The following is a 21,192-nucleotide window of genomic DNA, read 5'->3' as shown; positions in this document are numbered from 1 at the left end:
CTACATTTTCACCTTAATTTGAGACCATATCTCCTGGTTCTAGGCTCCTCAGCTGGGGATAATTATCTATCCTTTCAAGCTGTGAATATTTCAGGGGTTCCGTGGTCTGAATTTTTATGTATGTGCGGGTACCATGTAATCCCGTGCTACCTGCTCAATGGTCGGATAGTCGGCGACTAAACCATCTCTCCCACCTGGTTTGTCAGGTGAGGAGGGGGCTGCGGACCCCCAGCAGGACCAGAAACAAGATCCTAGCGAACCAACGGCCATCCACACTTCAGTAGAAGTTGTGATCACTGTGGTACATAGCATTGTAAGGCACCGTGCCCGTTGATGTTTTCAACAATGATGATGATGAATAGTTGTGGGCCCAGTACTGATCTCTGCTAGGCCCCGCAAGTAACGGCCTTACAGCCTGAGACAGTCCATGAGAGCATGTTATTCCAATTTATATTTGCACATACCAACTAACTATTGGGTGGGATCTTATCGAAAACCTTCTGAAAGTCCAAACACACCACATCCACTGGTTTCCCCTTGCCTAATCTGCTCGTCATATTCTGAGCAAAATCCAGCATATTAGTCAATCAGGATTTTCTTTCATAAATCCATGTTCTCTGTACTCAATCCTAATATGTTCCTTTCAGTTTCTTTGAATCAACTGTTTATCTATTCACACACAGGATATTTCTGAGCAGCCAACTATTTATTGTCAATCCAAGATTACCGCTGAACTGAGTAGCTTGCTTGACCACTTCAGCCATGATCACATTGGTCAGCCATGATCACATTGAATGGCTTGAAGGGCCGAATGGCCTACTCCTGCACCTATTGTTTATTGTCTATTGTCGATAGAAGTCAGCTAAGAGTCGACAACAATGATGAGTGGGTGTTGTATACAAGCCAAAATGTTCTTCACTGAAGGACACTGATAGATGAAGGAAACATGGATCAGCCCTGAAGGAAAGATAGATATGCCATGATTGAATGGTGGAGTAGGTTCCTTGGGCCAAATAGCATGATTCCGCTCCAATAACTTATGAATTTATATAATTATGAACACTGATGAACTGTGGACTTTCATGATCACATTACTGATCTGATGCTTTATTTCAGATTTATTTTCATGAACTGAATTTAAATTGCTGTGGTGGAATTCAAATGCTCATCGTTGGATCACAACACTGATCCAGTAACTGTATCATTGTGTCGCTGGAGCCTACAGTCAACAACAGTGACTTGTGCAGAAAATTGGCAGAAACTCCAGATAGGCTCATTAATGAGAGTATGTTACTTCCAACTTTATTTCCACACACTTGGCCAAGAAGGGGAGATCCAACTGAACTCCTGCTGATGGTGATTCCATGCAAGATCTCACACATAAGATGAGGGTGTTGGTATAAAACTTGATACAGTGTAACACATTGCTAAATGGTCAAAGTAGTGCAAAAATAATTCTCTAAACTAAGTGCAACACCATTCTATCATGATCATTTAGCATTTCACATGATATGTCAATAAAATGTCTGTGTCACCTTTGGAAGCCTGTACTTTTCTCTTAAGTGGACCCTGAGAGTTGCTCTTTCTGCTTTCTTCTGTGCAAAAATGCCATCACGTTCCATTCTGAAATCAAGAAAAATCATTTATTTTAACGATTAAGACTCTCCTAAAATACACTTTGATGGTTGAGTTGACTTTGACAACCAGCTTTTTTTTGTAGGTTTTGGTTGTAGAATCTTCTAGCAGTGGAACCATTTTCAAAAACAAAGCTAAAAAGTGAATAAAAACGTTTTAAAGTGCTGGAGTAATTCAGTGGATCAGGCAGCATCTCTGGAGACATGGATAGGTGACATTTGTGGTTGGGACCCTTCTTCAGACTCAAAGCCTTCAGCTTTTACAACACATTTCTCCTCACCATGTCACTGTACAGCCCATTGCCAAATTTGAACTTTTTGGTTGAATGGTTGGCAAATTCGATCATATTATTATTAATTGCTGCTGCGAGTAATGTTATAGAGGCATCGAGCACAGAAACAGATATTTTTTCTCAACAAGTCTATGTCAAGCATTAAGTACCTTACTCAACCCATTTACCAGACATGATTCATAGTATTCTATGCATTGGTGATTCAAGTGACAACAATAAACCAATACCAATATTTTTCCATCCTACACATTTCAACTGCTCCACTGCGAAATCTCCGCAAGGCATGTCTACTTTGAAGAAGTTCACTTCCTCTCGACGATGAAAGTTCTGCAACTTCATTGTCTATATCTCTCATTTCCATAATCCCTAACCAGTCTGAAGAAGGGTCTCGACTCGAAACGTCACCCATTCCATCTCTCCAGAGATGCTGCCTGTCCTGCTGAGTTACTCCAGCTTTTTGTGTCTATCTCCAATATTAACAATGCTTTATACATTATACTATAACATTGCCACTGATATTCTATGCCTTGATTTAGGTTTAGATTTATTATTATCACACGCGAATGACACTGAGGTGCAGTAAAATGTTTTGTTTTACATGCTATCCAAACAAATCAGATATACCATACATAGATACAATCAAGAGCAAAGAGGAAGATATAGAGAGCAGAATATAGTTCTCAGCATTATAGTGTATTGTAGCACATCAATTCCTCAATGTCCTCAATGGGGTAGAGGTGAATAGGACAGTACCCAAACTAATGGAAGGACGATTCTGGAGCCCGATATCAGAGGAGAAGCTTTTACTGAGTGGTGGTATACACCTTGTCTAATACAGGCTACTATTATAAATATTAGCCTTTGAATAGATGCAGCAGGTAAGCTTTTAAGAAGCAAGTGTTAAAGCGTTCAAATAAGCAGGCAAAATGATAATGGAGTGAGTGTGGTACAAGGAAGAATGATTGTGGGCCAAATTACCTCAGAGTAAAACTTACGTAAATGCAATGAAATCACAACTAGACAAAATGTGCTTACTGCAGAGATGAGAGTTTTTTTTTTGGCATGTGTTGATCTTTGAACACAATTGTTTTGCAGTTAAAAGACAAAATTGGCAAATAAATGATTTGGTGGATCTGTTTGAGTGAAAAGCTGGGAAAGCTTTCAACTCAGTGATAAATAGCAGATTAATAAATAGTCCTTGACATGCGTATAAAACATACTGAAACAAAAATAATTTCTGGTCTGTCTGACCAGAAGGGCCCTGTACAGACTTACAAAATATTACATTCAAAATTAAGCTTACAATGTAAGCTGTTGGTTGTACCCAATGTCTGATTTGCAGCTACATAATGAGGCCACATTATCGACATATGGGATTAATTGAACACCGCATGCTCATAATTTCCGTTATGTGTTTCTAACCAACACATTTGTCTCTTTTCCAATTTCATGTCTAAATAGATCATAATGTTTTAAACACCTTTTGATAATTGATTTATCATTGACCCATTTGACTGCTGCATCTTGCCATTCTTTTTGAGCCTTATTATTTTTACCCTTATTATTTTCACAGTCTATTGACCTGTGAATTAATTTAATTCATCTTGGGACATAGGCATTGCTGGCAAAGCCAGTATCTTTTGTTCAAATTTAGTTGAAGTTTACTTTAGAGATACAGCGTGGTACAGCGTGGTACAGGCCTTTGGGCCCACCGAGTCTGCACTGACCAGCGATCTTGCACACCAACACTATCATACACACAATAGGGACATTTTTACATTTATACCAAGCCAATTAACTCTTCAGACTGAGTTCAGTTTAGTTTAGTTTAGTCTGGTTTAGTTTAGTTTAGTTTAGTCTAGATTAGTTAAGTTTAATTTAGAGATACAGCATGGAACAGCATGGACATTGTGGGGATTACTGAGACGTGGCTGCAGGAGGATCGGGCCTGGGAACTTAATATTCAGGGTTATACATCCTATAGAAAGGACAGGCAGGTGGGCAGAGGAGGGGGGTAGCTCTGCTGGCGAGGGATGGAATTCAGTCAGTTGCGAGGGAAGACATAGGGACTGACGAGGTAGAGTCACTATGGATTGAGTTGAGGAATTGCAAAGGCAAGAATACGCTAATTGGTGTTATTTACAGACCCCCAAATAGTTGCCATGGATAGAAAATTGGTTGGCAGACCGGAAGCAAAGAGTAGGAGTGAACGGGTCCTTTTCAGAATGGCAGGCAGTGGCGAGTGGAGTGCCGCAAGGCTCGGTGTTGGGGCCACAACTGTTTACCATATATATTAATGATTTGGAAGAGGGAATTAGGAGCAACACTAGCAAGTTTGCAGATGACACAAAGCTGGGTGGCAGTGTGAACTGTGAAGAGGATGTTAGGAGGTTGCAGGGTGACCTGGACAGGTTGAGTGAGTGGGCAGATGCGTGGCAGATGCAGTATAATATAGATAAATGTGAGGTTATCCACTTTGGCGGCAAAATCAAGGGGGCAGATTATTATCTCAATGGGGTTAGGTTAGGTAAGGGAGAGGTACAGCGAGACCTGGGTGTCCTTATACACCGGTCACTGAAAGTTCACGTGCAGGTACAGCAGGCAGTGAAGAAAGCTAATGGAATGTTGGCCTTCATAACAAGAGGATTTCAGTATAGGAGTAAAGAGGTTCTTCTGCAGTTGTATATGGCACTGGTGAGACCACATCTGGAGTATTGTGTACAGTTTTGGTCTCCTAATTTGAGGAAGGACATCCTTGTGATTGAGGCAGTGCAGCGTAGGTTCACGAGATTGATCCCTGGGATGGCGGGAGGAATGTCATATGAGGAAAGATTGAAAAGACTAGGCTTGTAATCACTGGAGTTTAGAAGGATGAGGGGGATCTTATAGAAACATATAAAATTATAAAAGGACTGGACAAGCTAGATGCAGGAAAAATGTCCCCAACGTTGGGCGAGTCCAGAACCAGGGGCCACAGTCTTAGTTTCAACCAGAGAGTTGTGAATTTATGGAATTCCCTGCTACAGAGGGCAGTGGAGGCGAATTCACTGTATGGATTTAAGAGAGGAATAGATAAAGCTCTAGGGGCTAGTGGAGTCAAGGGATATGGGGAGAAGGCAGGCACGGGTTATTGATAGGGGACGATCAGCCATGATCACAATGAATGGTGGTGCTGGCTCGAAGGTCCGAATGGCCTCCTCCTGCACCTATTTTCTATGTTTCTATGTTTCCAACAGGCCCTTTGACCCACAGTCTGCACACCAGTGATCCCCACACACTAACACTATCCTGCACACACTAGGGCCAATTTCAGATTTATACCAAGCCAATTAACCTACAAACCTGTACGCCTTTGGAGTGTGGGAGGAAACCAAACCTCTGGAAAACGGGATGATCGTATAAACTCCATACAGACAAGCACCTGTAGTCAGGATCGAACCTGAAACTCTGGCGCTGTAAGCAGTAGTTCAACTAATAGGCCATTGTGCCGCCCTGCCTTAGAACTAATTGTTTTTATTCAAGTGAGTCATAATTCTGCCGCTACATGTTATCCAGAGCTCTTTACATAAGGGGGAGTTATGCAGCATATATTTCAATTAGTTTGGATGGCACAGTGGAACAGTGGTAGGGTTGCTGCCCTACAGCGCCAGAGACTTGGCATCAGTCCTGACTAAAGATACTGGCTGTACAGAGTTTGTACATTTGCCCTGTAACCACATGGGTTTTCTCCAGGTGCTCCGGTTTCCTCCCACACTCCGAAGACGTACATGTTTTAGTTCAATTGGCTTCTGTAAATTGTCCCCAGTGTGTTGGATAGAATTAATATGTGGGGTGATCGCTGGTCAGCCAAAGGGCCTGCTTCCACATTGTATCTCCAAAGACTAAAGATTTAGTTGAGGAACTAAATATAATATTTCTACGTTTGTCAGCAATACAAAACTCAATGGGATTGTGAGTTGGCAGATGTAGCATATTGTGAATAAATGTGAAGTTATCCACTATGGTAGGACAAACACAAAGCAGAGTTTTCGTCAAATGGTCATAGATTGGGAAATCCTATTGTAAAATATTACAAAGCTGATTGTCCTTGTACAGCAGTCACTGAAAGAAAACATGCTGGTGTAAAAGCAGTTGAGATAGAGCAGCTTTATAAACCCTTGGTTAAGATGCAGTTGGAAGTATTGTGTGGAGTGCTGCTCGCCCCGTGATAGGATGTGGAGGCTTTGGAGAAGGTGTAGAGGAGGTTTACCAGGATGTTGCCTGGATTGTGGAGTATAAATCATAAGAAGGTTGGACAAACCTGGATTGATTTGTCAGGGGCATTGTGGTTAGAAACATAGACAATAGGTACAGGAGTAGGCCATTCAGCCCTTCGAGCCAGCACCACCATTCAATGTCTGATCATCCAAAATCAGTAACCCGTTGCTGCTTTTTCCCCATATTCCTTGATTGCATTAGCCCTAAGGGCTAAATCTAACTCTCTCTTGAAAACATCCAGTGAATTGGCCTCCACTGCCTTCTGTGGCAGAGAATTCCACAAATTCACAACTCTACGGGTGAAAAGGTTTTTCCTCATCTCAGGCCTACCCCTTATTCTTAAACTGTGACCCCTGGTCCAACATCGGGAACATTTTTCCTGCATCTAGTCTGTCCAATCCCTTATGAATTTTATATGTTTCTATAAGATTCCCTCTCATCCTTCTAAATTCCAGTGAATACAAACCCAGTTGACCCATTCTCACATCACATGTCAGTCCCGCCATCCCGGGAGTTAACCTGGTGAACCTACACTGCACTGCCTCAATAGCAAGAATGTCCTTCCTCAAATAGGAGACCAAAACTGCACACAATACTCTAGGTATGGTCTTCCAAGGCCTTGTACAACTGCAGTAGGACCACCTTGCTCCTACACTCAAATCCTCTCGCTATGAAGGCCAAGCTTCCTTCACTGCCTGCTGTACTTGCATGCTTACTTTCAGTGACTGATGTACAAGAACACCCAGGTCTCGTTGCACCTCCCCTTTTCCTGACCTGACACCATTCAGATAATAATCTGCCTTACAAGTCACCCTGCAGCCTCATAGCATCCTCCTCGCAGCTCACACAGCCACCCAGCTTTGTGTCATCTGCAAATTTGGAGATGTTACATTTAATATCCCTCGTCTAAATGGTTGAGAGGAGACCTGATGGTATTTCATTAAATTATGAGAGGCATAGATAGAGTAAACGGTAAGAACATTTTTCTTAGGGTTGAAATGGTAAATACAAGGGGGCATAGCTTTAAGATGAGAGGGAGAAAAATTAACGGAGATGCTTAGGGCAATTATTTTTATACTGAGAATGGTTGGTGGCTACAATGTTCTGCCAGAGGTGATGGTGATTGAAGCAGATACGAGAGTGACATTTAATGGTCTTTTAGATAAGCACATGAATGGTGGGATATTAAAAACATATAGGCAGAGGAAATTAGTTTAATTTGGCATCATGTTTGGCACATATATTATGGGCCGAAAGGTCTGTTTCTGTGCTGGGCCATTCAATGTTCAAAAATCATATGTTAACTTTCATTGCAAGAGGTTTTGATTGTATAACCAAGGATGGCCGACTACAATTATACTGAGTCAGGATGAAACCATTTCTGGAGTAATACGGAGGCGCATAAAAATGTAGATTCTGGCATGTTGAGAGAAAACAATGTGTTGGAAGAACTTAGCTGGTCAAACAGCATCTGTGGAGGGAAGGGACACACGACATTTCGGATCTCCAGCCTGAAGATGGGTTCTGATGCAAAACATGCCTGATCATTCCCTTCACAGATGTTGCCTAACCCTAACCCACTGAGTTCCTCCAGCACTATGTTTTTTAACCCTGGAGTTTCAATTTTGAACTTGTCATAAAGGAAGTGCAACAGAGACTTTTGGAGATGATTCCGACGACTTATGTGGTATTTACTAGATGTTAAATGGTTGATAGGAGATCACATTTAAATGTACATAATTCTGACAGGGCTTGACAGGCTGAATGCAGACGCATGGACCAGAATAGCAGTTTCAGGATATGAGGTTAGATGATCAAGATTGAGATGAAAAGAAATGTCTTCATTCAGAGGGTGGTGAACTTGTGGAATTCATTATCACAGAAAACTGTAGGTGCTATGTCTCTGAATATCAACAACAAGGAGATGGATAGATTACTTGACACAAAAGGGTTATGGGGGAGAATTATAAATGATATTGAGATAAGAGGAACGGCTGTGATGTTATTGAATGGTGGAGCAGGCTTGATGGAGCAGGTGAACTATTGTAGCCATAGAGAGATACATCAGGCCCTTTGTTTTGCTGTGTGCCAACCATGAACCAACTATTTACACTAATTCTACATTCATACAAATTGTTTTGGTTCTCCATACATTGACATCAATTCCCCACCCCCCAAACTCTACCATTAACCTGCACACGGGGTAATTTACAGTGGTAAATTATCCTAATAAAATACATATCTTTGGGTTGTGAGAGGAAACTGAAGGTCAGGATTAAACCTAGGTTCAAAAATTCATAAGTGATAGGAGCAGAATTAGGTCATTCGGCCCATCGAGTCTACTCTGCCATTGAATCATGGCTGATCTATCTCTCCCTCCTAACCCCATTCTCCTGCTTTCTCCTCATAACCCCTGACACCCGTACTAATCAATAATCTCTGCTTTAAAAATATCCATTGATATTGGACGTGTCTTGGAACATGTGAAGCAGAGACCATACTAGCTGTCCTGATGTGCCACTCACTCTTATTTCTATTTTTCATAACTTTTATTATCATCTCATAGACTTGTATGTGGAAGGTTTTTTCTGGATTCACAGTAACTGAATTGAATTGGCATGGGATTATTTCAACATAAATACCCAACACTGAACTGGATAAAATGGAGAGACCTGCATGGTTCTCTAAGAAATGCCCATTAAAGCAGCCACATTGTGATAAGGCAGTCCATAAAAGGCAAACTGTAAAAGCAGAATATTATGAAATGTAATCCCTCCTTTGAAAACAATTGAAGGCAATCATTCAATTGATGGAAATGAGCATTTGCAACACACCATTAATGCTAAAAGCTTCAAGATTCAAGGCTATACCTTGTTCCTCAAAGGAACAATGCAATATTTCATTAAGGACTCGATTTGAATCAATTTTTCTCCAGCAACAAAGAGGTGCCACGACTGAGTTTACATTATAAAAGACCAAGCAGTTATGAGATTGGTTCAAAATTGTCAGATGATGAATATGAATTTTACACAATGTCTGAAGGACTGAAACCAGAGAAACGAAAAACACTGCAAAATGCATTGATTCAGTATTAATCTTGCAGCTTTCAAATGACTCTCGTCTATTTTTTGATTTTGTTTATACCTCCAAATCCTGGTGTCCTGTGAAATTAACACACAGTTGCCAAGTCGATCAGGGAATGGTACTGCAATTTTAATGTATACACATTGATTAGCAGTGGTGCCATCTGACTATCAGAATGAAATAGTAAGGTGAGTATCTGAACCATCAAACCTTCAGGAAAAAAAATTATAATTCAATATTTATATTTTAGAAACGTTGGGTGATTTGCTCAAGATGGTTGTTGTACCCAAAGGAATATGTTGTACTGATGAAGGCCTGTGATGATAGTTAGTCATAGTCATACAACATGGAAACAGACCCTTCGGCCCAAACATGCCCATGCCAACCAAGCTGCCCCATCTACACTAGTCACACCTACCTGTATTTGGCCCACATCCCTCTAAACCTTTTCTGTCCATGTATCTGCTCAAATGTCCTTTAAACCCATGTTCTCTGGTTCTTGAATCCCCTACTCTGGCTAAAAGGCGCTGTATGTCTATTCTATCTGCTCCACTCACGATCTTATACTCATCTATAAGATCACCTCTCATCCTCCTGCACTATAAGGAATAAAGTTCTAGCCTGCCCAACGTCTCCTTATAGCTTTGGCTCTCAGGTCCTAGCAACAATCTTGTAAAGCTGGTAAAAGGCTGGATAGCAGGACCACAGTAATGACAAAATGGGATTTTAAGAAGTATTTCTCAACAATAGAGTTGCTAAAAGGTGTAACACTCTTCATACACTATTGTTGACGCAGAGTTTACACGGTTTTATGAAAATAAATTGATTATTTGTTTGAAAAGAGAAATACTAAAAGAATTAGGGGAAAAACCAAGAGTTTGACCTGATAGCTGATCTGATGAATTACCAGAACCGATCCGGTGGACTGGAAGATTCAAACACGTCATGTATTGTGTATTAACCACCATCTGCACTTCTTTGTTTCTGCATTTTGACTGCTCCAATGTGAAATCCAAGGTATGCCTACTTTAAAGAAGTTACCCTATTCTCTTTGATGGTCAGAGGAAGGATCTCAACCTGAAACGTCACCTATTCATGGTCTCCAGAAATGCTGCCTGATCTGCTGAGTTACTCCTAGATTTTGTGCCGTTTTCTATATTGTCAGTTTAGCAGCAGAGTTATAACCGTACTGGGGAAGTCTGGGTAGATGTGTAGCTAGTTTAGAAGCACAGGTGGGTGATTCAGTAGAGCTGAGGGGAATGCTGGTCTACATAGGTCCAGGAACCCAGGTTCAGTCCTGACCTCGGGTGCTGATTATGTGGAGTTTGCATGTTCCCTCCATGATTGAATGGGTTTCCTTCAAGTGCTCCAGTTTCCTCACGCATTCCAAATTGCGCTGTTTGAACTACTGTTCATTGTCTATTAGAGTAGATTAAGGGCAAAAACAAATCAAAGGGGAGGTGACTGACATGTGCAAGGACATGTTGCAATGATGCTGCGAAATAAGGAGAGGAGACAAAAAAGTATTATTCCTCTGGAAGCCAGTGTGTATACAATGAACCAGATGGCCTTCTTCTGTGTCATTATAAATATAAAATAATATTAGTTTATAGGATAGTAGGGCCGCTGCGGCAGACACCTTATGGGGGGATGCTGAGAAGCCGAGGCCTTAGCCGCGCGGGCCGGAGTCTCGCGGATCAGAGATGGAGCCTAGCGAGTCGACAAAGCCCGCAGCCAGGTCTGGGTCTGTGGAGCCTGCGTCTGGGGCCTGGGTCAGTGTCACGGAGGCAGCAATAGAGAATAGGTCGGTGCGGCGACCAATGATGGCTCCGACCAACGGACAACGTAGAGTGAGAACGCCGCTGCTGAGGGAAGGAACAAAGGAGGACACGGCGTAGGGGGACTGGCGTGAAGAGGGGGGGGGAACAAAGGGGGACCTGGCGCGGTGGTACTTTGTAACTTTGTAAGAGCCCTTTATGGGTGACTATTTGCATACCTAGTGTGTACAAGCAAACAATTTCACTGTGACTTGTCACATGTGACAATAAAATATTCATTCAGGTATGTTATTAATAACAAGGCAAATCCTGCAGAACATGGTTACAATTTTTTTAACACAGAGAGTTGTGAGTCTATGGAATTCTCTGCCTCAGAGTAGGGTGGAGGCCGGTCCTCTGGATACTTTCTAGAGAGTGTTAGATAGGGCTCTTAAAGATAGCGGAGTCATGGGGATATGGGGGAGAAGGCAGGAACAGGGTACTGATGTAATGATGCTATGAAACATGCCATGAAGCTGGAAAGAGTGTAGAGAAGATTTACGAGGATGTTGCCAGAACTCAAGGATCTGAGCTATAGAGACAGGATGGGCAGGTTAGGCATTTATTCCTTGGAGTGCAGGAGGCTGAGTGCTGATCTTATAGAGGTGCGTAAAATCATGAGGGGAATAAATAAGGTGAATGCACAGAGTCGTTTTGCCAGGTTATGGGAATCAATAACTAGACGGTATGTGCTTAAGGTGCGAGTGGAAAGATTTAACAGGAATCTGAGGGGCAACTTTTTCACAACGAGGGTGGATATGGAACAAGATGCCAGATGAAGTAGTTCAGGCAGGTACAACATTTAATAAACCATTTGGTCAAGTATGTGGATAGAAAAGATTTGGAGGAATATAGACCAAACACAGCAAATGAGATTATTTTAGATAGGGCATAGATTAAGAATAAGGGGCAGGCCGTTTAGGACAGAGATGAGGATTCTTTTTCACCCAGAGAGTTGTGAATCTGTGGAATTCTCTGCCACAGAATGCAGTGGAGACCAGTTCACTCAATGTTTTCGATAGAGAGTCAGATTTAGCTCTTAGGGCTAAAGGAATTCAGTGAAATAGGGCAAAGGCAGGCCGAATCGCCTACTACTGCACCTATTTCTCTATGTTTCTATGCATCCTGGCCGGCATAGATAAGGGGCTAACGAGACTGCTTCCATGTTCTATAACTCTATGACTATTATTGGGATATCATTCTTTAGGATTTTAATGCGTGTTAGCCTTGCAAAATATGTTGTTTAAATGTGTTCAGTCTCTTAATCCTGTCTCTTATATTTCCTGATACAAATTTCACGGCTATGTTTAATGACTCTGTTACATTCCCTCTTCTCCCAGATCCCCCTGTAGAGGGTGCCATAGTTGATGGGAACTTTCAATGCAAGAGCTCATGATAGCTAAGGGAAAGTGCACGTTTAGTAAACAGTTGCTGCCACTCACTAGCCCCACAAAGTACGCCACAAATAGAACCATACACACAAATCCAACAATTTATTCTTGGAGATACGTTTCTTTGTCTTCATTAACACTTTTTCTGATCAAACAAAATCTGTTGAATTTCTGTACAGATTTTTCAGCTCTTATGCAATGCTCCATGGAAATGTATCTGCACAATATCTAAGGATGTGGAATATGAACACTAATTTGCATTCTAAGTCAAATAAAAAAAATAAAAAATTAGTAGATTTGATTTTTGCTGCCTTGCTCAGAGAGATTGCCATTTTCACTTTTATTTACCCTACTTTACAGAGCTATGAGATTAAATATAGTTTAGAAATCCCATTTTCATTTTCTTTAATGGATCCCTAATCCTTCCTGTAAACTGCTTAAAGTTATTTTGTTTCTACTTAGCCTAGTCTGTGCCAGTCTTTAATTCCTTAAAATATTAACTGGAATCTAAATTTACACTGTAATGAATCCTGTTGGCCATTAATTTTAATGTTAAATCCCATTAGTAAATTCATAATTAATCAATTTTCTGCTTTGGTAGTTGTAATCCCTCCAGTATCATTAACCTCTGACATAAAATATCTTATCTTCATTACATTCCTTAAATAAATCTCAGTTCACATATTTTACCACAGGTTAGTCAGCTTCCTTGACATATTCCTTTCCCATTATAATTGGTCCATTCTTAATCCATTGCTTCTGAGTGAATTATGATTTGTTAGTTTTAAATCACCTTCTTATCCTTGTCATGCCATATGCCATAACCTATTATTAGAACTCATTATGTCCATACTTCCAAAACCTATTCACTGCCAAATTCACTAACCTTTTTCTCTTCTGGCTTTATTGATACAACTAAAGAATAACACAGTGGTGCACAGTGACACAGCTAGTAGAGATACTGCCTCACAGCTTTATTGAACTGGGTTCATTCTTGAGCTCCAGTGCTGTCTGGGTAGAGTTGGCACTCTCCTTGTAGCCATGTGTGTATCCTCCTGTTGGTTTAGTTTCCTCCCTCATACCAAAGACCTGTGGGTAGAGTAAGCTAATTGGTCAGTTTAAATGCCCTTAATCAGTATGTGAATGCTGGAATCTTTGGGAGAGAGGAATTAATGGCAATGTCGGGAGATCAGTTACAGGGAATACAATAATGGAATTGCTTCTTGAGGCCAATTGGCCAAAATGGCCTCCTTCTATGCTGTAAAAAATATGGAAAGACAACAATGTAATTATAATCACATGACCTGATTTAGGACCACACAAAGAACTGCAGAAGCTGGTTTATTAAAAAAAAAACACAAACTGCTGGAGTAACTCAGTTACACTGCGATGCAGCATAGATTTTTCTTTTAAAATCTCCAAATAGAGACTGAACCTCCATTATGAAACTGGAATTTTACCAATTTCAGCATAATCCTTTCTCATTGCTATACACAAATATTCAGGATGATTTTTCAAGTAATGTCATTAATGATGTAGGTGAGTCAATAATCCACTAAACCAGTGTGGATTGTAATGACAAAGGATGGACATCATTTTTCAAACTAAATAGCTACATTGGCCTTCATCAGTCAGAGTATTGAGAATAGAATTTGGGAGGTCATGTTGCAGTTATATTAGACATTGATGAGGCCACATTTAGAATATTATGTTCAGTTCTGGGCCATGTTATAGGACAGATGTTGTCAAACTGGTAAATGTGCAGAGAAGATTTAGGAGGATGTTGACAGGACAAGGGCCTGATCTATAGGGAGAGGCGGAGCAGGCTACGACTTTATTCCTTGGAGCACAGGAGGATGAGGGGTGATCATATAGAGGTGTACAAAAGCATGAGAGGAATAGATTGGGTAAATGCACAGATTCAGGAACAGGTCCTGTGCATTGGAGGGTAGCTAATGTTATCCCACCTTTTAAGAAAGGAGGGAGAGAGAAAACAGGGAATTTTAGACCAATTAGCCGGACATCGGTGGTGGGGAAGATGCTGGAGTCAGTTATAAAAGATGTAATAGCGGCGCATTTGGATAGCAGTAACAGGATTGGTCCGAGTCAGCATGGATTTACGAAGGGGAAATCATGCTTAACTAATCTTCTGAAATATTTTGAGGATGTAACTAGGAGATGTAGTGTACGGACTTTCAGAAAGCCTTTGATAAGGTCCCGCATAGGAGGTTAGTGGGAATATTAGAGTACATGTTATTGGTGGCAGGGTACTGACGTGGATAGAAAATGGGTTGGCAGACAGGGAACAAAGAGTAGGGATTAACAGGTCCCTTTCAGAATGGCAGGCAGTGACTAGGCTCGGTGCAGGGACCACAGCTATTTACAATATACATCAATGATTTAGATGAAGGGATTAAAAGTAACAATAGCAAATTTGCAGATGACACAAAGCTGGGTGGCAGTGTGAACTGTGAGGAGGATGCTATGAGGATGCAGGGTGACTTGGACAGGTTGGGTGAGAGGGCAGATGCATGGCAGATGCAGTTTAATGTGTACAAATGTGAGGTTATCCACTTTGGTGGCAAAAACAGGAAGGCAGATTATTATCTGAATTGTTTCAAGTTAGGAAAAGTACATCAGTCACTGAAAGTAAGCATACAGGTACAGCAGGCAGTGAAGAAAGCTAATGGCATGTTGACCTTTATAACAAGAGGAGTTGAGTATAGGAGCAAAGAGGTCCTTCTGCAGTTGTACATGGTCCTGGTGAGACCACACCTGGAGTACTGTGTGCAGTTTTGGTCTCCAAATTTGAGGAAGGACATTCTTGCTATTGAGGGAGTGCAGCATAGGTTCACCAGGTTAATCCCCGGGATTGCGGGATTGTCATATATTGAAAGAATGGAGTGACTGGGCTTGTATACACTGGAATTTAGAAGGATGAAAGGAGATCTTATTAAAACATAAAAGGTTATTAAGGGATTGGACATTTAGCGGGAAACATGTTCCCGATGTTGGGGGGAGTCCAGAACCAGAGGCCACAGTTTAAGAATAATGGATAGGGTATTTAGAATGGAGATGAGGAAAAACATTTTCACCCAGAGAGTTGTGAATCTGTGGAATTCTCCGCCACAGAAGGCAGTGGAAGCCGATTTTCTGGATGCTTTCAAGAGAGATTTAGATAGAGCTCTGAAAGATCATGGAGTCAAGGGATATGTCGAGAAGGCAGGAACGGGGTACTGATTGTGGATGATCAAGCCATGATTAAATTGAATGGCGGTGCTGGCTCAAAGGGCCATATGGCTACTTCTGCACCTATTGTCTATTGTCTATTGTCTTTTGCCCAGAGTAGGAGTAATCGAGAACCACGGGACAAAGGTTTAAGGTGAGGGGCAAAGATTTAATATGAACCTGACAGTGGTGGTTGCATAGAACGTGCTGCCAAGGCAGACCTATAGTCAATAAAGGGAAAGAAACATGGAATGCAAAGGTCCCCGGGTGTTGTACATCTTGTGAACAGGTTCACCCACTTAGAAGCTGTCGGGACAGAAGATGTTAACACACTGAGCGGCGGACTGGCTTGCGAAGCAAAAAGTGCTGTTGAGCCAAAACCAAAGAGGCCGACGTCAGGCAACGTCGTGGTAATTGGAGACTCCATTGTGAGAGGTACAGACAGGGGTTTCAGTAGTAACAGACGGGATTCGAGGATGGTGTGCTGCCTCCCTGGTGCCAGGATCCTGGATGTCACCGACAGAGTGCAGAAAATCTTCAAGGCCGAAGGTGAACAGCCGGAAGTGGCATGTTGGCACAAACGATGTTGGAAAGAAGGGGATGAATATTCTGCAGCGTGACTTTAGAGAGCTCGGAAAAATGCTGAAAAGCAGGACCTCCAGGGTTGTTATCTCCGGTTTGCTTCCAGTTCCTCGTGCTGGCGAGAACAGGAACAGGGAGATACAGGACCTGAATGTGTGGCTGAGGAACTGGTGCAGGGGGCAGGGATTTAGATTCTTAGATCACTGGGATCTATTTTGGAGTAAGGGGGAACTGTACAAAAGGGACGGATTGCACCGTGACAGGTGGGGGACCAGCATTCTGGCAGGCAGGTTTGCCACTGCTACACGGGTGGTTTTAAACTGAATAAGGGGGGTGTGGTGTCAAATGGGATAGTCAAGGATGGAGTTAAAGGGAAAGAGAGTAAAGGGATAGTTAATGACCCCAGAATTAATGGGAAAGAAAGCTCACAAAGGGATAGGAGAGTATGGCCAAGTGTAATAGGGATCGATGTGAAAGGTGAGATGCGTAATGAATTAAAAGTATTGTATATGATTGCGCGAAGTATAAGAAGTAAAGTAGATGAGCTTGAGGCTCAGTTAGAGGTTGGTAGATATGACATTGTGGGGATTACTGAGACGTAGCTGCAGAAGGATCGGGCCTGGGAACTGAATATGCAGGGTTATACATCCTATAGAAAGGACAGGCAGGTGGGCAGAGGAGGGGGGGGGGGTAGCACTGCTGGTTAGGGATGGAATTCAGTCCCTTGCGAAGGAAGACATAGGGACTGACGAGGTAGAGTCACTGTGGATTGAGTTGAGGAATTGTAAAGGCAAGAAGACACTAATTGGTGTTATCCCCAAGAAAGAGAGTTTGTACAATGCCTCCGAAATGGATTCTTAGAGCAGCTTGTAATGGAGCCGACCAGAGAAAAGGCAATTCTGGATTTAGTGTTGTCCAACGAACCACATACGATAAGAGAACTCGAGGTAAAGGAACCGCTTGGAGGTAGTGATCATAATATGATTAGTTTTAATCTGCAATTTGGGAAGGAGAAGGTTAAATCGGAAGTGTCAGTGATGCACTTGAACAAAGCGGACTACGAAGGCATGAGAGGGGAGCTGGCCAAGGTAGACTGGATAGGGATCCTAGCAGGAATGACGGTGGAACAGCAATGGCAGGAATTTCTATGCATAATCCGGAAGACAAGAGAAGTTAGGGATAGAATAAAACTAAAAGAAAAGATGTATAACACAGCAAAGAGTTACCGGAAGCCAGAGGATTGGGAAACTTTCATAGGACAGCAGAAGGAAACAAAACTGGCAAAATGGGCTGAAAAGATGAAGTACGAGGGGAAGCTGGCCAGGAATATAAAGAAGGACAGTAAAAGCTTATTTATATATGTTAGGGGAAAAAGAATAGCAAAGTCTGTGAGTCCCTTGAAGGCAGACATGGGTGAAATTATTATGGGTAACAAGGAAATAGCAGAAGAGTTGAACAGGTACTTCAGGTCTGTCTTCACTAAGGAAGACACAAACAAGGATCTAAGGGGGTAGAGGAACTTAAATAAATTTTCATTAGGCGAGAAATAGTATTGGGTAGGCTAATGGGACTGAAGGATGATAAATCCCCTAGGCCAGATGGTCTGCATCCCAGGGTCATCATGGAGGTGGCTCTAGGAATAGTGGACGCATTGGTGATCATTTTCCAATGTCCAATAGATTCAGGATCAGTTCCTGTGGATTGGAAGATAGCTAATGTTATCCCACTTTTCAAGAAAGGAGCGAGAGAGAAAATGGGGAAACACAGACCAGTTAGCCTGACTTCAGTGGTGGGAAAGATGATGGAGTCAATTATTAAAGAGGTAATAATGGGGCATTTGGATATCAGTAAAAGGATTAGTCCAAGTCAGCATGGATTTATGAAAGGGAAATCATGCTTGACTAATCTTCTGGAGTTTTTTGAGGATGTGACAAGTAAAATGGATGAAGGGGTGCCAGTGGATGTAGTGTATCTAGACTTTCAGAAAGCATTTGATAAGGTCCCGCACGGGAGACTGGTGACTAAAATTAGAGCACATGGTATTGGGGGTAGGTTGTTGACACGGATAGAAAATTGGTTAGCAGACAGAAAGCAAAGAGTAGGAGTGAACGGGCTTTAGAATTGCAGGCAGTGGCGGGTGGAGTGCCGCAAGGCTCGGTGTTGGGGCTGCAACTGTTATAAACCATATAAATGATTTGGAAGAGGGAATTAGGAGCAGCATTAGCAAGTTTGCAGATGACACAAAGCTGGGTGGCAGTGTGAACTGTGAAGAGGATGTTAGGAGGTTGCAGGGTGACCTGGACAGTGGGCAGATGCGTGGCATGTGCAGTATAATATAGATAAATGTGAGGTTATCCTCTTTCGCGGCAAAAACAAGGGGGCATATTATTATCTCAATGGGGTTAGGTTAGATATGGGGATGGTGCAGCGAGACCTGGGTGACCTTGTACACCAGTCACTGAACGTTGGCGTGCAGGTACAGCAGGCAGTGAAGAAAGCTAATGGAATGTTGGCCTTCATAACAAGAGGATTTTAGGCTAGGAGTAAAGAGGTTCTTCTGCAGTTGTATAGGGCTCTGGTAAGACCACATCTGGAGTATTGCGTACAGTTTTGGTCTCCTAATTTGAGGATGGACATCCTTGTGATTGAGGCAGTGATTGAGTAGGTTCACGAGTTTGCTCCCTGGGATGGCGGGACTGTCATATGAGGAAAGATTGAAAAGAGTAGGCTTGTATTCACTGGAGTTTAGAAGGATAAGGGGGGATTTTATCTATATTGCTAAAACTAAAACCTCGACCACTTTTGACGTACTATTTTGTGATTTCCAAGAGAACGGCGCCACTTACGGCAGTTATTTTTGGCTACCACACTCAGAGCCCCCCTCCGCCAGACTGGACCAGAGGATTTTTCCCATTGATGAAAAAGCAGAGAGTTATTAATGTTTTTAAAACATTCTCCATTCTCTCTGCTGCCCCCGCTGGCGGCAGGGGGTAGGGACTATAAAACCCAGAAGTGTCGTGGCTCACTCAGTCTCTGCCAGATGGCTCTACCTCACTCTACCTACTCCACAGTGTCCCCCGGATGTTGTTTTCAGAAAATGTGTTTATTGGCTTGCAAAGTGTTTCCCAATTACCTTTTTGGCTTTTTAAAGGGCTTTTTGGCTTTTTAAAGGGCCTTCAGACAATGTGTTTTGTTGGCTTGCAAAGTGTTTGCCCAATTGGCTATTTGGAATTTTAAAGGGGTTTCAGAAAATATGTTTTGTTGGCTTGCAAAGTGTTTGCCCAATTGGCCTTTTGGCTTTTTAAAGAGCTTTCAGAAAATGTGTTTTGTTGGCTTGCAAAGTGTTTGCCCAATTGGCTTGGCTATTAAAGGGCTCTCGGAAAACGTGTTTTGTTGGCTTGCAAAGTGTTTGCCCAATTGGCTTGGCTAATAAAGGGCTCTCAGAAAACGTGTTTTGTTGGCTTGCAAAGTGTTTGCCCAATTGGCTTGGCTATTAAAAGGCTCTCGGAAAACGTGTTTTGTTGGCTTGCAAAGTGTTTGCCCAATTGTCTTTTTGGCTTTTTAAAGGCCTTTCAGAAAATGTGTTTTGTTGGCTTGCAAAGTGTTTGCCCAATTGACTTTTTGGCTTTTTAAAGGGCTTTCAGAAAATGTGTTTTGTTGGCTTGCAAAGTGTTTGCCCAATTGGCTATATGGCTTTTTAAAGGGCTTTCAGAAAATGTGTTTTGTTGGCTTGCAAAGTGTTTGCCCAATTGGCTTGGCTATTAAAGGGCTCTCAGAAACCGTGTTTTGTCGGCTTGCAAAGTGTTTACCCAATTGGCTTGGCTATTAAAGGGCTCTCAGAAAATGTGTTTTGTTGGCTTGCAAAGTGTTTGCCCAATTGGCTTGTCTATTAAAGGGCTCTCAAAAAATATGTTTTGTTGGCTTGCAAAGTGTTTGCCCAATTGGCTTGGCTTTTAAAGGGCATGCTTGCAACAGTTTTCGGATGGATAAAGCTTGGATAAACATTTTAATTGATCAGGACTGTGTTTAATTGCAAAATTAGCACTCATTCCGTGACTTCCGCTTAGTGGTAAGATGACGCCATTGACGTCATTTCCGGTTAGTGGCAAGATGGCGCTGAGTGCGTAATTTCCGGTACGGGCAAGATGGCGCTGACTGCAGAAGGCACAGAGTGAAGACATCGTTGAATAATTCAAGAGAGCTTACTGCTCTGTCTATGGTGAGTGTGTTTGTTGGAAGTTATTTAAAGCATGTTTTTGCTTCAGCAGCAGCCTCGAAAGGAGGCTTTAAACATTTGAATCATTCGGTTTATACACTGTATGTTCACCATGTTCTGAAGTTACTTGGCATTTTAGTATTGGCTGTGTGTGAGTGAGTCTGTGTGTGTGTGTGAGCCTGTGTGTGTGTGTCTGTGTTAGTCTGTGTGAGTCTGTGTCGTGTGTGGGAGTGAGTCTGTGTGTGAGTGTGTATTTGAGAGTCTGTGTGTGTGTGTATAAGGGTTGCACGTAAGGTCTCCGGGTGAAAGGGCTTGACAAACGGAACTGCTCAATCCATCTGGAGGACATCGCAGCTTCCGGTATATGTTGTTAATACATGAAATGCGTACTTTCCTACCTGTTAAAAACCGCCAAAAAGGTAAATTTTTCCACTGTAAATAATTGTGGAAGTCAGGGTAACCGTGAGAATCTATCCTACTTCAGAATTCCAAAGGTGAAGAGAAATGAAGGTAAAGAGAAGCGAGAGCTGAAGGGACAACAACAGCTAAAGTGCTTGCCGAACATTGACCGTGCAGATATCGAGATTGAAAATATAGGAATGATCGCGTTTGCTCACTGCATTTCATCAACAGTAAGGCATTATTTGTGTTTTTTCTTGATTCCTTTGGTATCTAAAAAGTTTCAGAAGT

The 21,192-nt window shown here is 42.0% G+C and overlaps 1 protein-coding gene across 1 annotated transcript in view; it reads right to left on the bottom strand.

Moving 5' to 3' along the window:
• cplx4 (complexin 4) overlaps window positions 1-21,192 on the bottom strand; it is a 51,303-nt gene that overhangs the window by 8,741 nt on the left and 21,370 nt on the right. The window contains exon 2 of the mRNA XM_033025788.1: window positions 1,536-1,623. Within this exon, the coding sequence (XP_032881679.1) occupies window positions 1,536-1,623 (88 nt within the window). The remainder of the gene's footprint in view (window positions 1-1,535; window positions 1,624-21,192) is intronic.

The sequence above is a fragment of the Amblyraja radiata genome, chromosome 1 (assembly GCF_010909765.2).
Source record: "Amblyraja radiata isolate CabotCenter1 chromosome 1, sAmbRad1.1.pri, whole genome shotgun sequence".
NCBI lineage: Eukaryota > Metazoa > Chordata > Chondrichthyes > Rajiformes > Rajidae > Amblyraja > Amblyraja radiata.
The sequence above is the reverse complement of the archived record's forward strand: the minus strand, read 5'-3'. Positions and strand labels throughout refer to the sequence as shown.